We start from the raw sequence: 18,443 nt of genomic DNA on the forward strand, positions 1-18,443 counted from the left end.
ACAAAACAATAACCTAAACACAGGAACAGCTGGTGTGTTCCCAAAGGCATCTCAAGTTCCTATAGGGCCTGAGAGCTGACGTCATGGTTATCATTTCTGGTCCTTCTGGGGAAAGGGTCCAAATGCTCATGCCCGCCGTTGAGGCTGTTTTAGTCCGCAGATGACGGGCACAGTGCCTGGGGCCAACAAGCTTTTCAGGAGTTTATGAAAGTGTTTGAGGCCTAAAAAAATTTATTGGCTCTAAAATATGAAAAGAAAACTGCAAAATCAAAATTTATAAGTATGTAATTAAATTTCTACAAAGTGGAACATCTTGTCAACTTCATTAATTGTTAAATTTAGTCTTCATAAAAATGTTATTACTTTTGAAAACAATTTGTAGGTTAGATTTTTCTCACTTCCCAAGAATTCCTGAACATGCCTGATGTTTGCCGAGAAATCAGAGCCAGCCATAAATTAATTGTGTTACTCTTGGCCAAATAATTTCAAAAGCAAAATTTTAAAAATCCTTTCAAATTTTTTACAGTAAAAGTTATATTAGATGTGTGTATTTCGGTGGGTGTGATACGGTCTGAGACCTCCCAAGTAAGAGCTCCCGGAGCCCTCAAGGAGCTTAAAGCATCCTGTTTCTGCTGGTTTGACCTTAGGATAAACAGATATTGCAGCATTGCTTCCCAAAGAACACTTTCAAAAGCATTGTGCCCACTCCTGGGTTTCCAACAGTACCTTTGGGCAGGAGGAGAAATACGGGCTTTAAAGCAATTTAAAAGAGAAAAGAGGTTAGCCCTGGAGGGGCTGTGGTGAGCTCACTGTATGCAGAGACAAGAGGGCTCACTGTGGCTCCTGGGACTGGTGGGGGTGAAGCCCTGGGGCCCCTGCGTTCTAGTGGTCAGTGGCGCCTGAGGCTCCCTGAGGGAGGTCCCTGGACATAGAGGTGGGCCACGTAGGAAGGCTCCCTAGATGTAGCGATGAGAATGAACAAGCCTCTCTCAGGCCAGAGGTTGACGGTGTGGTTCTGCAAGCACATCATGGAAGAGCTTATCAGACCCATGATTGTAATCCACAGGTACTGGACAGGTGGGTGTGCCTGTGGTCTGCCAACCTATGAACCCTTTCTAAGAAAGGGAATCAGCCTGTGGGCTTGTGCTTAGAGAACCTATGTTGGCCTTCATTGATCACCTTTTAATTTTTCAAATGCTCACAAACCCCTCTGTATAATCTTTTCTATGATTTTACTAGGGCTTAAGCCAATTGGTATATAATTGCTAGTATCTTGTCCTTTCTTTTTCTGAAAAGAGAGCATTTGCCCAGCACCAAGCCTGGTCTTCGTGATTTCTGGATGATTGCTGGCAGTGGTTCTGAGAGCTTATCTGCCATGCCCTCAGCCTCCCCGTCTCCTCCTCCAGGAAGTCCTCCCCAACCCCAGAAGAGTTACTTAACTCTCCTCAGGGTTCCCATCATGTCTGATATATTTATCTCTACTGGAATGTAGTAAGAATGATAACTACCATGTATCTAGAGCCTTTCACCTGCCAGATGCCTTACATGCACTTTCATTTCATCCTCACGAGCCCCTGCAACAGTGAGCAAACCAAGTCCCAGAGAGACCGCATGGCTGGCCAGGGGAGGCTCTCGGATTAGAACTCCCATCTGCCTTCCGGGCCTGCTTATCCTGCTGCACTGAGTCTGTTTCACCGTACTAGGATTGTTCGGGGTTCTGTCTCGTTGTCAGTCTCTGGGATCCTTCTGGGCAGGAGCCTCAGGGACATGATCGTGTGTCCGTCTTGCCAGTCTGTGCTCGAGAATGAGTCACTTCGTGCCCCACGTGCCTTTCCCCGTCTCCATCTCCTCACCACCGTGAGCTGTGTGCCCTTTGTCACCTTCATTCTGTTCTTTCCAGTTTGAGAATCAATGCTAAGTTCATCTGGAAACAGGGGCCCCACAGCAGAGGATAATCAGGATCCAGACCCAAACCAGGGAGAGTCTGGACGGTCTGTTGTAAAAAGTCGGCACGTTGTATCTTGGGACAGTGCCAGGTGATTGGATTTTCTGTTCTTTTAAACGTTACTCTAGACAGACCACCTAAGATGTCTTCATTTCAACAGTTAGAGGGTGTTTTTTGTTTTCAAAAAGATTACATTTGTCATTTAAACTAAAATCTTCTTTTGCTTAGCACAATTTCTCTGTATACACAGTAATTCTAACTTAAATTATTGTATTAAAAATCTGTTCAAGGAAAATCACTTATTTGTTTGAAAAAAAGGATTGCCTAGACCAGTCCAGGTCCTGCGGCTGCATGGGCTCATTTTGAGGTACAAAGCCAGGATCGTCAGGCTCCTTTTGACTGTGCTCTTGCCCAGTCCTCACAGGGGTAGCTGAAGTCGAGACGTTATTTCGACAGCAAGCGTACTACCCATTGCACTCAACAAACCGAACCACCTTTGTTGTAGACACCAAGTCATCTGATGCTAACTTCATTCTGCTTCATCAATCGTTTTTTTCTGGGGGAGCATCTCAGGGTTCCGATTCGGTCTACTGCATAAATTCATCACAACAATCCATCTGTGTGGCTAGGGAGCTGGCTGCAGAGGCCTGAGCTCCAGGATTTTCCAGATTACTTTCAGTTTGCCAAGTGCCAAACTGTTGGGATTTCCAGGCCACAGATGCCAGATTGCCACTTTAAATAGTAACAAGTTGATAGTTTATCCTTTGGGACTGTAAAGAGCCTGAGCATTTCGCTGAATGTCTTCCTTGGAAAGTGCCCGAGTAATAGAGGGAGCGCTTGCCGTCACACTCAAAGGGTTCTCTGTGATACATTCCCCGAGGTATCCGAGGAGAAAAGAGAAAGCAAAGCTAGAAGGAAGATGACCCACCTTGAACTCGAGTGGCTTTTGTTTATGAAGAAGCTAACAAGGAATGCTCTTTGAAATATCACTGGATTACATAGTTTGTAATGAATTTGAGAATCTTACTTTGTTCCACAGTAACATTTCAGGAACAAGAGAGCACAATACAGTGAGAACAGCACAGTCTCTGGAAGCAAGAGACCTGGGTTGGGTTTTCCGTCAGCTTCTGAGAACTGAAAGGCAGAGCCCATGGTGACTACAGCCACCCTCACTCACATCCTCCCACCCCTCCAGGTTGCTCCTCCAACCACCCCCCCCACCCCAGAGCTTCAGGCTCTGAAGCCCAGTTACCAGAGTTCGTCTGCACGTGGGACCAACTGCTTTCCACCTAGATCGACAATTGCTTGACCTCCAGAAGGAACAGAAGCCACAGTGTAACATGTGTCGTTGTCTATTTTAAAACCACAATCTAACATACATATTTCCTACTTCACAGGGGGAGGTAAAATACAGGCAGGAAAAGCCATCTAGGAAAACACTCTTGTTCAAGGTCTCTGCACCTCCCTGGCCATAGGGTATCTGTTGGGAGGAATGGGAGGTCTCTGTGTTAGCAGTGAAATAATGTGGTTGCCACCTTGTGTGGCCCCAAGAACAGATCACATCTGCTGATTTTTATGTATTTGGAGTTAGCGTCTTTAAAGAAATCAGGACTTTAGATTTTGCTGGACGTTGAAATGCTGAATACAAACACACCCAGAGAATTTGTTCAGATTCGAGACAAATTAAAAATCAGATTTCTCTGCAGCTTTAGTTGGGTCCATTTACTGGAAGTCAGGTGCATATTATGTTTTCTGTGGGAGAGCTCAGTTGTTTTAGACGTTCTGCAGTATGATGCTAACTCAGTTCTGCTTTCTCTCTCTCTCTCTCTCTTATTATTTTATTTTGGCATCTCAGGGTTGTGATATAGTCTACTACGTAATTCACCCCAACAGTCCATTTGTGTGACTGGGGAGCCAGTGCAGATGGTTGGTATGGTCGGTTCCTCCCAGGCCTGAGTAAGGGGGCGGCATGATATTGATGAGTTTGCAGTGACAATGTCTTACACTGTTAGAACTGTGAGAGCTCTAATAACAGCTCCACCAACTCTGTTCCCAGAGCTCTTCTACAAGGAGCTGCTCAGAACCTAGTACATGAAATAGTGATGGAGGGTCACATCCCAGGCAGCTGGCACCTGGGGCCAAGTCAAGCATTTATAGGGTGATTTTGACACCAGTTTCCCTCCAGCCTTTCCATGGAAACGTGCAGTATCCCGGAATGGTTAAGACAGACTTGGGTTTGAGCCTTGGCTGAGCCACTTACTAGCTGTGTAGTCTTTGGCTGAGTTACTTAACCTCTCTGAACCTTGACATCCTGGAAGTTACAAGTCCAGGGACCTATCTTGGCTCTGCTACTGACAGGCTCTGGGATGATAAGGCCCCTGACAAGCTCTCTTTGAATTTCATGGTCCCTTCTTTATCCACTGAGAAACACACTAAGCTGATTATGTTCTCAGGAGAGAAAACAGCTAGAAATGCCTACTCCTTTTGGTTTTTAAGGATTTGTTTCAGGCAGGGCCTTGCTGTGGCAGCCGGTCCTAACACTGCCTTTCCTCCTCTGATCACTCTCGAGGGCGGCTGCCATGGCAGGAGGGCTGGCCTGTGCGTGGCTGTGCCTGTGCAGGGCTGAGGGACAGTGTCCCCGGCCTCCCAGACCACTTTGGGAGAAGGCCAGTGCTGAGGCTCCATCCTGTCCATTCCTGTGCCTTTTCGTGACCCCTGCAGCCTTCCTCTTTAGCAGACCTGATTGACGCACGTGTACGTGTGTGTGTCCAGGGCACACACATGGAGAAGGAGGTCGGGGGATGTGTGAGAAAGTGGAGAGGAAAAGAGGAAGGACAGGCAGCAGCAGCTGGGTTGCCAGGAAAAGGGCCATAGGCCGGGCCCTTTGGCCTTGGCCTTGTCAAAGCAGCATCCTAACATCCAGACCTGAGAGAGGCAGGCCAGAACCTAAGTCAGACACCAGGGAAGCCAGGAGCTGCCTGGGCCTCCCTCCCTCAGGCTCTCAGCGGCCCGGGCCTGGCCTGGGGCCAGCCTGTTACTGTCTGGCTGGGAACAAGCTGGTGAGTGCAGCTCCAGATAAGCGGCCATGGCTCCCTCAGTCCCCTGGAAAAGGGTGTGCTGTGGGCTGAGGAGCCCAGACGACGAGGAAAAGAGCAAAGGCTCTGAGGTTACGGGATGAAAGATTTAGAAGCTGCCAAGTCATGCACACAAAGGTGTTTCTGGCCGAGTGATGTCCTTGGGAACAAAGGATCTTGTGGGTAAGAGCACAGAAGGTTTTGTCTTGTAGGTCCAGAACCTGCCTGCAAGCTCTCAGAACAGGTCTGATAAGAGCTCCCTGCCGGTTGTCTGAGAGAGGCCATCTGCCTTTTCCTCCCCCTGTAGTCTAAGCCCAGGAAAGGACCGAGACCTCCCTGCCCATTTAGCTTCCATGGCCAGATCTGGCTCGTAACACCTTGAGGGGGTGTTGCTCAGTGGAGAGGCGGGTCACAGGGAATCTGTTACCAACAATCACTACCAACATTTGGGAGAACTTTGCTTAAAAAAAAAGAAAAGGGTAAATTATAGTGCATTTGTCATGTCCACAGAAGGTCACTGCTACTGCCTCCCATGTTGGGGTGCTTCCTTAAGTGGGAGAGAAAGTGGGTTGGGTGCATGCAGGGCTTTGGAATGCACACAGCCCATGCTGGTCTACGAATGTGAAGAAGCAGGGGAATCCAAACCATTTGAAGTGTGAGGAGTAGGGTCGTGATCCCAGGACTGTGCACAGACTCCTCTCCATCAGGGACCCAACTAGTAACCCTGTTTCCCAAATGTAATCTCTTACAAATCATTCAAGATGCAACACGGAAGTCCAGTCTCTGTCCAACTTCTCCCTTCTAGTCCAGGCAGACTCAGTCACGCATGTCACCGTAGTGTCCCCGGAGCCCTTCATTCGCTGCTCTGCAGGGCACTTAGCACACCATGGTATTACCACAGTGACTACACAGCCCATGATTTTCACTGCATTCCTGCTTTCAGATACTTTGTTATGTGGGTCCCATCAATTCTTACATTATGGAAATTTTGGCCTTGACGGATGTTCCCCCTCAGAGAAATCCTTCGTCAGATCTGCTGTGCCGATTTTGGGGGATAGAACTGGTAGACACTGGATAGATCCTTGTGCATTCATGCATCTGCCACCTCCCCCAGACTGAGTTCCTAGAGGTCAGAACCAGAGTTTTCACCGGCTCCCCCAAGCCTGGCTCCGTGACCGGCACAGAGTAGGTGCACATCCGTGGTTGGCTGCCCCACGTGACATAATATCTCATACCTGATTGCACTGAGTTTCCACAACAACCCTGCAGTATTCTAACTCCTGTCCCCATTTTACAGAGGGAAAAATTGTGGCTCAGGGGAGCTAAGTAACTTCCTCACAAGCAAACTACTACTAAGAGGTGGATGCAAACCTAGGTCTTTCTTTTCTTTTCTTTTCAAGATTTTATTTATTTATTTGACAGAGAGAGAGAACAAGAAGGGGGAGCGGCAGGCAGAGGGAGAGGGAGAAGCAGACTCCCCGCTGAGCAAGGAGCCCGATGCAGGGCTCCATCCCAGGACCCTGGGATCATGACCTGAGCCAAAGGCAGACGCTCAACCGACTGAGCCACCCAGGTGCCCCAACCTAGGTCTTTCTTCCTACACTATATACCTTTCAGCTTAGTTCAAGCTCAGGGATGTCCTGAAATCATTGACTCAGAAACCAGAGATGTTTAAGCAAGAGGAGGTCTGTTGGGTAACCACTGAGGTCTGCCAGACGTTAGGAGTATGACTTTCAGTGGGGTCTTCATTTGGTGCCCAAGGGCACGTTTTACCATCTGGGCATTCTGTCGAGACATATTAGCACACTCTGCCCTCTCTTTTGGAGCTTCTGATTTAAAACAGACATACATACAGATGAGCTAGTCATCTGCTGTAGAATGCCAGCACTAAAAAGGGACTGTTTATTTATTTCAATCTCCTTGCTTTAAGATAAACCAAAACGGAAGGAAACTGAAAGCTACCAAGTATTGAGTGGCCCAGCGCCACTCCAGACACATTTTTTTTTTCAGTATTTCATCTCATCTTTGGGTAGGCATTATTTTAATCTATCCCCAACTGACAGATTGAAACAGGAAACGCAGCCTCTACAAGGTGACTTGCCTAATATCCCAGAGCTAATCAATAGGGGAATCAGAATTTGAATCCAGGTCAGTCTGTTCAAAGCATGTGTTCTCAACCCACAGACCCAGTAGAGGGCCTTCCTGTGAGGTGTGAGGTGCTGTAGGCAGATGCTCCCCACCTTGGACCTGCAAACAGGGTTGCCCTTGTCTTTTGCATGGGCCACCCCCTTTCTGGAATTAGCAAGAAGCTGCTCTTCCCAGTACTGGTGGTTATTTTCAGAATTGTGAAATAAGTGTAAAACAGGATATTTTCAGTAAAAATATCTCCCTGCTTATACAACGAAGTGGTACCAAAATCACTGACGTGGAGCAGATATGTGATTAGTTTCTGCAAAGATCAAGCCAATTCTCATCTGACAGCCCATCTGGAAGGCTCACAGGGTCCTGGATGAATGAGAGGCTGAGCTTCAGGGGGCTGGGCTCATGCTCCCCCCAGAGTTCCAGAGCACAGAGGAGTCAGCCCTAGATTTAAAGTGTAAAGGCCTGAATTCAGATCCAGCCTGAGGATCCTAAGCCTGTGAGCAAGTTACTCTTCTTTTCAGTTAACCTTCCGCAAGGAGCTGCAGGGGTTAGTGATACAGTATTCGCGAAAGTGCCCCATGCTGGTACTCTGCTCAAGCTTCGGAACATACCAGCAACCCTGTTCCTCCCCCATAATGATATTCTGAGAATTACCATATTTTGAGATGAACCGTGTATTTAAGAGTATTTGGAATTGGCACTGAAAAGTCGAGACAGCAGCAGACTAGAAAATGTGTGGGCTTCAGAAAGTACTCCTTCCCATCCCCCAGCCGCTACAACGTGTTTATCATACTTTTGCCATGATAACACTTTCTTTTCCTTCGGCTTCTTGTTTCTTCGGTGAGCATTTACCGATTGCCAGATCGGTGCCAGGCACGGCACAAGAACAGGAGTTTGCGGGAGAGACATCCTGCTTGCCAACACAGAGCATCTCAGCAGAGCCCAGAAAACTACAGGCCTGGGGCTCGTTCCCATCAGAAGCCAGAGAACATTTGTTCTCTTCTGAGCCTCTCCCCATTTCCTGGTTCTACCTTGGAGCATCCATCTAAGGAACGTGGGCCCCCCCTCACCCCACCGGCTGCCGAGGCTGGGCCCAAGGGATCGCTGGGGGATTGCGCAAGTCTCTTGGCCCGGCTTCAACTCACCATGGCTTTTCCCCCACTTGTGGTCTTAGCCAAGGGAAGCCTGGCGCCTGGCTCTGAGGCCCCAGATGGAGCCGGCTCCCTCCCGGAAGGACTTACCCGATGGCTTGTCTGTGGAGGACGGGAGGCTGGTGAGGGTGGGCATAGTGGGCAGAGGGGGAGGCAGCACCTTCAGGTTCTGATCACTCTGGATCTCGTTGGTAGAGATCTGATTGATGATGCGGCTGTAGGGGGGCGGCTGGTAGACCCGGGGCGGGGTGGCCGGGGGCGGCTGGGGCACGGGCCTGGCAGCCGGCACCCGCTGGCAGTGCTCCTCGAGCTGCGCGATGATCTCGGACTGGTTGTGGGCCAGCGTGGCCAGGTGCTGGTACTTGTGCTCCAGGTCCTTGTACTTGCTGGCCAGCTGCAGCATGTCGGCCGTCTGGTTGAGGATCCGGTTCTCCAGCTGGGAGAGCTCCAGCGCGTTGTCCCGCTTGCGGATGATCTCGTGCAGGAGCTGCATGTACAGCTGCGTGACCCGCGAGTTCATGTTGCGGCTCTCCTTGCGCAGCAGCTTCACCTCGCTCACGATGCCGCCGTCCACCTCCACCAGCTGCTGCAGCGTCTCGATCTGCCGCTTCTGCTTGAGCAGCTCGCTGTTGAGCAGCTCCAGCTCCTGCTTGTGCACCCGGTTCTCCAGGAGCACCTCGGGCTCCTTGGAGTTGACGCAGATGGCGCCTGTGACCCGCTGCTGGGGCACGATGAAGGTGTAGGTGCACTTGTCCGAAGCCTCGCCGGCCCGCTTGTACCTGTTCAGGTAAATGAACTCGCTGGGCGAGCCCTCCTCAGCACCCTCAAAGCCTTCCTTCTGGCCTGCAGCCGCTCCCACGGCAGCCAGCAGTCCCAGCCACCAGTATGTCACGCACAGCGGCCTCATGGTCCTTGCAAAATGGTGGTTCCTCTTGGCGAACGGAGCCTAGGAAAACCTGAAAGTAAACAGAAGGGAGAGTCAGGAACGGTGTTGTCACTGCCAGCGGCCTGTGCCATAAATGAGCTCAGCCTTCTCGCCAGGCAGATCTTTCCAAAAATACAGCTTCAGGAGGCAGCCCTTCTGGACGCCGCAGAAGGAGACAGGCAGTCCTCAGCAGAGGTAGAGAGGAAAGGGGAGGGGACCGGGGCATCTGAAGGCAGGAGGCCACGGCCCTGCCACTCCCGGAGCCAGCCCCAAAGCCCAGCTCCCTCGCCGAGCTCCTGGCCTAAGCCTGAGAACCACACGAGGGCAGCTCAAAGCTGGGGCAGGGAGGCAGAAGGAGGCTTGTCTGGTCTCCCTTCTCTGCCTCATGCCTCCCCCCCAACCCCCGTCTCCTCGTTCTACATGTTCATAACCCCCTGGGCTTTCCTGGTGTAGCACCCATCACAGTTGTAGTGCATAGGGGTTCTCTGTGATCTCTGCTACTGGACTCCACACTCCGTGAGGGCAGGCGCTGTGGCTGATTCCATCCTGTGTCCGCAGGATGCTGCACTAAGCAGGCTTTCAGCAAATGTTTGTTAAACGCTCGAATCACTGGACACAGTATGGAATGTGTTCAGTTGGTAGTGGACGGTGTCAATGGGAGGATGTGTCCAGCCACATGGCTTTGGTCTGTGTGTTAGAGACAAGCTAAAGAGCCCAAACAGGAACAAACAACTGAGCTCTTCTAAATCCAAATATTTGCAGTAGCCAGTAACTGCAAGGTCCTGGCCACTGCAATGTGATTAAAGCCGGCGGAAGCGGAAAACAGACATGTGTCTCTGGATTTGTTTCAGTTCTGCTCTTGGACCATTTGTTCCTTCACCAGATATCCGTCAAACATCTGTGGTGTGCCAGGCAGCATGCTGGCTGCTGGAGGTACAGCCCCAAACAGGCCAGAGGCCAGCCCTGCCCTCACAGGGCTCACACACCACGGCCCAGCCCCTAAGAGCCACGGAGCAGCAGCAACTGACATAATCGGACGATTCGAGAAAGCTTCCCTGAGAAAGTGACCTTTACACTCACCCCTTGAGGGATGAGCAGGAGTTAGCCAGGCCAAGAAGGAGGGGACGGGCATGCACAGATCCCTCCTCTCGCCTACTCAAGGACATCGCTCCAGCAGTTCTCCCCCATCTCTCCTGCGTGATCACATTGTTCCTACAATCATGCTGTTATTTCTCTCAACTTAAATCAATCCTCTCTTGATCTCACATCCCCCCCTCCAGCTACTGTTCCGTTTCTCTGCTCCCGCTTTTAGCAAAACCCTCCGAAGGGTTGTCTGTACTCAGTTTCCAGAAAGTCTCTCTCTTTCTGTTCTCTCTTGAGCCCACTCCCATCAGGCCTGGCCCCTCCCCTCCACTCCAAGTGCTCTGGACAGGATCACCAGTGGCCTCACTTGCCAGGCCAAATGGCCTGTTCTTAGTCCTCATCAGTACTTGCCTCTCCACACTGGGTGATGTGGTCAATCAATCCCTCTTTGGACTTCCTTTCCTGAAGATCACCCTTTCCTTCCTTTTCACTGGCTGCCCTTTCTGTCTCCTTTGCTGGTTCTTCCTCCTGTTCCTGTCCTGGGGGACCCAGAGCTCAGTCCTCAGACCTCTTGTTTACCTCGGTGATCTCATCTGGCTTTGTGGCTTTCAGGCGCTGCTAACTCCCACATTTATTTGACTCCAGACGCATGCATCCAACTGCCTCTTTGACATTTCCACTCGACTGTCTACTAGGCATCTCAAACTTACCCAGAAGTGAACTGGTGTCTCACACCTCCATCCCAACATGTTCACCCCAGGTTCTCCTATGTTAATAAACAGCAACTCTGCTCTTCCAGTTGCTCAGGCCAACAGCCTTGAAGTCATCCTCGACTCCTCTCTTTCTTTCATATCCCGCATCTAATTCACCACCAAATTGTAAGAGCAATACCCTGGACGTATTCTCAGAATCCCGCTGCTGCTCCCCACCTCCCCTGCACCCTGGTACAACCCACCTTCGCCTTTCACCTGGACCTAACTGTCTGCTGCTGGACCTGCTCCTGCCCTTTGTCCCCCACCCAGCAGCCAGAGTGATCCTTTTTAAAAAGTCCGATCCTCTGCTCAGAATCCTCTGGGAGCCCCCTCATCTCCGAGAAAAAGCTTAGAAGGCGTTTCTGGCTCTCCCGGACCTGGCCCCCCTTCCTCCCTGGCCTCATCTCTGACTCCCCTCATCCCCCTGCTCATGCCACTGTAGCCACCCCAGCCTCCTGGGTTGTCCTTATGCTTGCCAAGCACGCTTAGGACTCAGGACCTTTGTACACTGTTCCCTGTCTACACTCTTACCCCCTTTCCTCATCGCTCACTCCCTCACCTCTTTAAGGTCTTTGCTGAGATATCGCCTTCCCAGGGAGGCCCACCCTGATTATTTAAAATTGTAACCTCCCCGCATTGTCAGCAGATGTAGAATGTTTCCCCACCCCATCCCATGAATGGAGCTGCCACGAGGGCAGGGGGTTGTCTGCTCCATTTGCAATGCCAAGCACGTGGCCTGGAATATGCAGGCACTTGATCAATATTTCTGGCCTGAGTGAAAAGGCACGCCTGCCAGTGGCTGCCCCACGGGTGGGGGGGGCTACGGAGAGGCAGGGCCAGGGGGGCCCGTGAAGGTGATTGCCTGAGGGGGTGCCAGGTGTACGGGAGGAGGCCCTTTCCTTCCTTCCTTCCTTCCTTCCTTCCTTTTCATTCATTCATTCATTTTTTTTTTTAAGATTTTATTTCTTTGAGAGAGAGACAGAGACAGAGCATGAGCAGGGAGAGGGGCAGAGGGAGAAGCAGACTCCCCGCCAAGCAGGGAGCCTGACGTGGGGCTTTATGCCAGGACCCCAGGATCATGACCTGAGCTAAAGGCAGACGCCTAGCCAACTGAGCCACCCAGGAGCCCCGGAGGCCATGTCTTATACTTATCAATAACATCCATAGAATCTATTTACTGAGAACCCACTATGTACCTGCCCCTGCACAAAACATTTGCAAGTATTTTCTACTTTAATGTATTCTCACAAGGTAGATGCTGTTAGGATTCTGTTGTCATTTCCATTTTACAGATGAGGTAACTGAGACTCAGAGAGGCTAAGTGAATTGCCTAAGATCACACAGTTGGGAGGTGGCAGAACCAGGGATAATTGGCGGGGTCAGGAAAGCTTCTCTCATCTGATCTCATGTATTCTAGCCTTCAAACTCTTACTGACTACCCAGAAATGTACTTAATCTGGTCTTCAGTACTAAAAAAAGGATTAGCATGATCACTTTCTGACTTCACGTTAATTTATGCTAAAATCAGCCAGACACAGAAGCTGAAGGTTATGTCTTCCCCAGGCCCCTCTGGGGCTTCTTTGGTGAGCAGCCTAGGTTCGGGTACCCCAGCTGGTGGGCTGTTACAGAACAGACCCTGGGCTCCCCAGAGCCACTCAGAACTGTTTTCTGCTTCAGTGAGGAAGCCCACGTGTGGTTCCGTGGCCAGCTCAGGCTTTGGGGCCAGGCAGAGAAAGGTGTTCGGCAGCCTTCGGTCTGGGTTGGGCTACGACGTAGGGCTGCAGTGACGTTTACTGGAAACCGGGCCGAGTTTATGAATGTTTGCCTGGTTTCCACAGTGCTCTGGCTGCTTCTGCACCAGCCCGCGGCCACGCCTGGCCCGGAACAGTGGGGAGGAGCAGCGCTGCAGGCCAGGGCGGGCAGGCCCGTGCCTTCCCACCAGCGCCCACCTGCTGGTGACAAACACCTCGCTGCGCTCCGGGTGCCATTGTGGGTGCTGCTGTGCTCCTCTGCCTTGGCCAAGAAACTGCCAGGGGCCCAGGGAGGCAACCTGGCTCCAGAAAAGGGTTGGCTTCCAAACCTTCCCAGGCCTCAAGACCTGGCAAGGTGTCACTGTTCATCACTGAGTCCTGTCCCCTCCCACAAGTGGACTCTCGAGCTTCCCGAGCAAAGCCTGTGCCCTTGGACTTGCGATCCTGAAGGCTGAGCCTCTTGTGTGAAACGGTGCGATCCAACCCACCTTGCACACTGCTTAAGGGACAGAGAAATGCTTCCCAAACTAGAGAGGGCAATAACACGATACCGGCACGATGGCGGACAGCAAAGCGGGACTTAGGAGCACCGACCGCGCCTCCCTGCGGAGAGACCACAGTTAATGCTCCTCCCCCGTTTCTCAGAGGAGGCACTTGTGCCGGTCACAGAGCTGGGCCCTGAGCAGGAGCTCTGTCTGGCCTCACCGCCCAGCCCTAAAGCTGCCCTCTGGTCAGACTGGGTCCCAGCTGCCCTGCCGTCCCTGGATCTTACACAGTGCTGGGCAAGAGACGGGCAGACACAGCGCAGGGCCGTGCTGTCTTGAAAGAGCATTTCTCGTGATTGTTCGATTAAAAAGAGCACCAAACTTGATAATTAACACTCATACAGGTTTTCAGGTTCACAAAGCCCTGCATGCGCATTATCTCATTTAATCATCGCAACACTGAGAGCTAGTTAGTTGTGCCATTTGGAGGGTGAGAAAATTGCAGCTCCAGAGGGTGTCTGGTATCTCGCTCGAGATGGCATTGTTCGTGGTGCCACCGGCTGTGAGGCTCACGATTCTGGGTCTTCCTGTTGCGTTCCCCTGGGGTCTGGGCTTGGCGGGAGTGACTTGGGGCCGGGTGGGTTCCAGAAGGAAGGGAAGGAGCAGGTGCTCCAGCCAGGTGGTGGTTCCCCACTCCTACTTTGTAACCGGGGACACTGAATCCCAGACAGGCTAAGTGACTTGCCCAGGAGCATGGAGCGGATAAGAACTGGAGCTGACCCAGCTGAGAGCTCAGGTCAGCCTGATACCAAGGGCTGGACTCTTTGCTCTGCCCTTGGCTTTGGAGTCATTTGTTTTCCTTAAAGATTCTAACCCCCTTCTTCAGTTTTCTGCTACTTTGGCAGCTCTTAGTGGGCAGTAGTGAGTTTGTTTACTTTTGCTCTCTTGATATTTATTCAACTAATTGCACCCCAAGAGAAATAACCCTCCCCAGCATTCCAGCCATCTTAGGCCTGGAGAAGAACTCCATTGCAATCAAAGCAGTGCTCCTCCGTTTCTTCCTCTGACCAACAAAGAAAAGCAACTCCAACTGTTTTCCTTGGCTTCGAAATGAAAATAAAAACGATTCTTGAAATTGCTTTTCCACACTGTGTTGTGAGGAGTTTCCATTATGTACGGGTTTCCCTCCCCACAAGTGGAGCTGGTGTGATCAAGCCACGTGACGGCGCCTGCACGCTGGGAGGCGGCCTCCCCTGGGCTTGGGTCCCACCCAGCCTCCGGTGGGCAGCCCCGAGCGCCCCTGCTTGGCCTGGTGCAGTGGGGCCACACACCGTGTGTCCACGTCCCACTCGGCACCACGGCACTGCAACCCAGGCATGGGGCCACTTTGTGGGAAGAATCGTTTTTATAAGATGGATCTGTGTCATGCGCTGCAGCAGAAGCTGGTGGCCCCGGGGGTTAGGAATGAGAAAAGTTCAAACACTCAGGATGATAACTACAGTCAGTTGTCACTATGACTCAAGCACTTTATATACATGATCTTACTTAATCCTCCCAACAACCTCAGGAGGGAAGCCCTATTATTTCAGGGCTGCCATGCAGGTGGCCCAAGTTGTGCACTGTGCAACTCTAGGGAGCACAACTCACATTCAACAGTTTTTGTAGTTTGGGATATTTATATTACAGGCATTTTCTAATTCCCACAAAGATGCTTTTAAGACTAACAGCAGGGCTGACAGTTATCCCCATTTGCAGGTGAGGGAACTCTTGAGATTCTAAGACCATGAGTCATTTTGCCCACAGTCATCGAATTACTAAGTGGCGGAGCCAATAACAGAACCCCAAAATATACCATGCTGAAGATATAGAGAGAAAAGGGCTGGAGTGACAGGACACTCAAAAGAAATTGCTCTCTGACCCCCGCAGGCAAGGGGAGAACAGAAGAGCTCCTGGGATCCTCAGGACTGCTGACCCCAGGGAAACCTCTGGATTCAAGCCAGCTCTCATGGTGTCACCCACCCAGGCTATAGTCCCATGTGAGGGGCTCGCAGAACCCACCCCTGCCTCTGTCGTCAGCCCTGCCCCATCATTCTGTGATCACAGAAGGCCAAGGATGAGCCCAGACCAGAAGCCCTGCAGGAGGCCTGGGAAGTGGGCCCCTGCCAAGGCAGTGCAGGAATCTGGAACCGCCACCTGACCCTGAGTGTGCCCGGCTGGCCCCTGGTGTCTGGCTTTGGGAAAGCTAGGAACTTGAGCTCTGCTTTAGTGAGTCTGATGGACCTGAGCACGAATCGTGATTGTTAAGGCAACATCAGGACCGAGAAGAAAAAACGAAACTTCAAAGTTGACAGCTTTTCCTACTAAAGCTGTTTGAGATGTATGGTGTACCAGTGGGGTGGTACCCAAACCAATTGGTAATCCAGGATATGGGAGGGATCCAGATAAAGGAAAATTCCAGAAGAAAGGGCCCCAGAGGGCCCAGCTGACCATATGACCAAAAGCATAGATAACAACAGGCCTTGTTTGTTTGTGGTAAACTCACCGCGTGCCTGGTGTGCCCTTTCTTGGCACTTACAGCCCTGTGCATAAGGTTGGCCCCAGCTGAGGCCCGTTATCTAATGTAATCGTTAATAACACCCCCTCTTACTTGCAAAAGTGTCCCGAATGGGTACCAAATTATATGGTCCCTTTACCCCTAGGAGAAAAGTATTATTATGTGCATTTTGCGGGAGAATAAACCCAGGCCCAGAGAGATCAGGTCACTTGTCTGAGGTCCCTTGGAATAAATATCAGGACTGGGATCCCGCTGTCAACTGCAGTGCCCACGCCCTCACTTCCACCGAGATTATCTCCAACCAGCGTGAACAAACAAAAGGTGCCTGTCTGTTTGCTTCATGGCCAGGATGCAGATTGCTTCGTAGTCACTGTTAACTGAATCAGTAGAAATGGCTTTCAGGTCAGTACAAGGGGGAGTTTTGTTGGATGTTCGAAACAGCTTCTTGATTATCCAAGTGGCAAGACCCCAAAATGAGCATCTAGGATGAGCAGTGGCGTCCTCACCTTAGAAAACCTGAAGGAACTGTGCCTTGCTTGTCCTAGGTGCTTCACCGCTAACCTGGAGGCCAGGGAGGGAACAGCCACATCCCAACAGCCACCCCCTCCCAGCCCAGCATCGTGTGATTCATTCCCAACCAGAGGGCCGTGCGGGCACCCAAGGAGTCTGGAGCCAGTTCCCAGACCCTGCCAGCTCAGCTCTCATAAGACCTTCAAATGAGCCATTTGTTCGTCCATCCAGCCCTCTATCCCCTAGCCTCCCGCTGCCAGCTAGTCATCGTGCACTGTGACAGCTGGGTCCTGCCCTGTCATGGGTGATGGGAACAGAGGCGGGAACCAGCCAGGCAGGTAGTGTCGGATCCCACCGATCTGCCTGGGAGAGTAGCAGCGGGGGGCTGAATCTGCCTGACACCCCGGGCTCTCGTTCTCCTGCCCCTGGGGAGCTGCTGGCTCCAGGGGAGGGCTGACTGAGTTCATGGAGGAGGCGGGTTGTGGTCATACTGTGAGATCATAGGGCAAGACGGGATGTGGTTAGGCAGTGGGGAGCTGGTTGCCTTTGCCAGGGGGACAAGGATGCTGCTGTTACTTTTTCACGGTGCGTTATTTGGGAACCATTTTGAGATTCCCCCAAAGCCTGCGCCCTGAGCCCTCTGTGCCAGGAGCCCCAGCCAGCAGGGCCGAGGCGGGGCAAGCCTGCAGAAGCCATGTCAGAGCCCGGCTTCTGAGTTGGCTGCTGCGCTTCCGTCAATGCCTGATGTGCTCTGGAACCTTGGAACCAGGGGAGCCTCGGATGAGAGGGAGAAGCCGGGCACTGGGCAGACAGTGCTGCCCCATGGTGGCTTCCTGGCGACTCTGGGCCTTGCCTGGAACTGCTCTTCTAGGCCAGGCCAAGCGGTTGGCACCTAAGGCCACCTCGGCCCATTGGCATGGGCTCATGCCTTGAGCACCGGGACAAGCACATTTTGTGCCTACCTCTCAGATCCCAGGAGCTCTGTGAGGCCGGGCCTGTGATTATTTTCATCTCACAGAAGAGCAGACAGAGGTAAGGGATGAAGTCATTTGCCCAGGGCCACAGAGCTACCAAGTGGTGAGGCCGGGCCTGGAACCAAGTTTGTCTACCTCAGAGCCAGGTTTCTTACCCACACAGTCCTAACTGGCCCCCCTGCCTTTGGCACTCGCTCCGCCTGCCCTCCACAGCGCAGGCGGCTCCAGGCCCGTCTGTCTAAAGCTCCCAGCTGGTCGTGTTGGTGTCCTGCTTTAAAACAGAGCCTCTGTGCTCCCGCTCAGGCTCCCTGCCTCTGTGCACGCTCTTCTTTTTGCCTCAGCACCTTCCGCCGTGTCTTGCCTGATGCACACGCCTGTCTCACTCTCTCAGTTGACCTCCCCAGTCCGCTTCCCTGTGAAGCCACCATCCACAGTGAGGGCCCCTCCCTCCTCCACCCCCAGGAGCAGTTGTGGCTGCTTCCTGCACCCATCACAGCACACAGACACAGCTCATCTGGTTGTGCACCCCCAGACTGTGAGCTTCTTAAAAGCGGGGTCAGGGTCGTTTCCCCTCTGAATGCCCAAGAGCCAGGACCTCACTTAGATTCCTACATAGGACTTCAAGGATTTCATTCATTGCATGTATTTCCCAAGCATTTCGCCTGTTCCGGCCACTGTTCTGGGGCTGGAGATAGAGCAGGAGCGGGGTAGGTCCCGACTCTCAAGGGGCCCACGGTAGTGGGTGGGATGGTGATCAGTATCTTGGCAGGGCGGCTCAGGGGGCTGGAGGGGCAACCAATCCAGCTGGGGTGAGGATTGAGGGGGGCATAAGGTGGGAGTAGAGGCACCCCAAAGGGGCCTTGGCTGGACAACACAGAGGGGAATTGTGTGGCACCATGGGACTGAGAGGCTTGTTTGCTGGGTCTGAGGCTTGCTTGCTTGCTTCATTCATTCATTTGTTCATCCATCCATCCATCCATCCATCCATTCCACACATCCCTTCTCTGCCTGGCCCTGAGTATTGGAGGTCCAGCAGTGACTAAGAGATACCACCTTTCCCTCATGGAGGTTGGACTGGGGCCACCTCAGGCAGGACT

General features: G+C 52.0%; 2 protein-coding genes across 12 annotated transcripts in view; one reads left to right on the forward strand and one right to left on the reverse strand.

Annotated features, from left to right (window-relative positions):
• Positions 1–18,443, forward strand: part of RALGPS1 (Ral GEF with PH domain and SH3 binding motif 1) — a 315,256-nt gene that overhangs the window by 194,379 nt on the left and 102,434 nt on the right. The window lies entirely within an intron of this gene.
• The window catches only part of ANGPTL2 (angiopoietin like 2), a 35,371-nt gene that overhangs the window by 12,406 nt on the left and 4,522 nt on the right, over positions 1–18,443 (reverse strand). Inside the window, exon 2 of the mRNA XM_006737143.3 lies at positions 8,403–9,268. Within this exon, the coding sequence (XP_006737206.1) occupies positions 8,403–9,219 (817 nt within the window). The 5' untranslated portion in view covers positions 9,220–9,268. The remainder of the gene's footprint in view (positions 1–8,402; positions 9,269–18,443) is intronic.

Source organism: Leptonychotes weddellii, chromosome 14, assembly GCF_054177405.1.
Source record: "Leptonychotes weddellii isolate Sample4059 chromosome 14, ASM5417740v2, whole genome shotgun sequence".
Taxonomy (NCBI): Eukaryota; Metazoa; Chordata; class Mammalia; order Carnivora; family Phocidae; genus Leptonychotes; species Leptonychotes weddellii.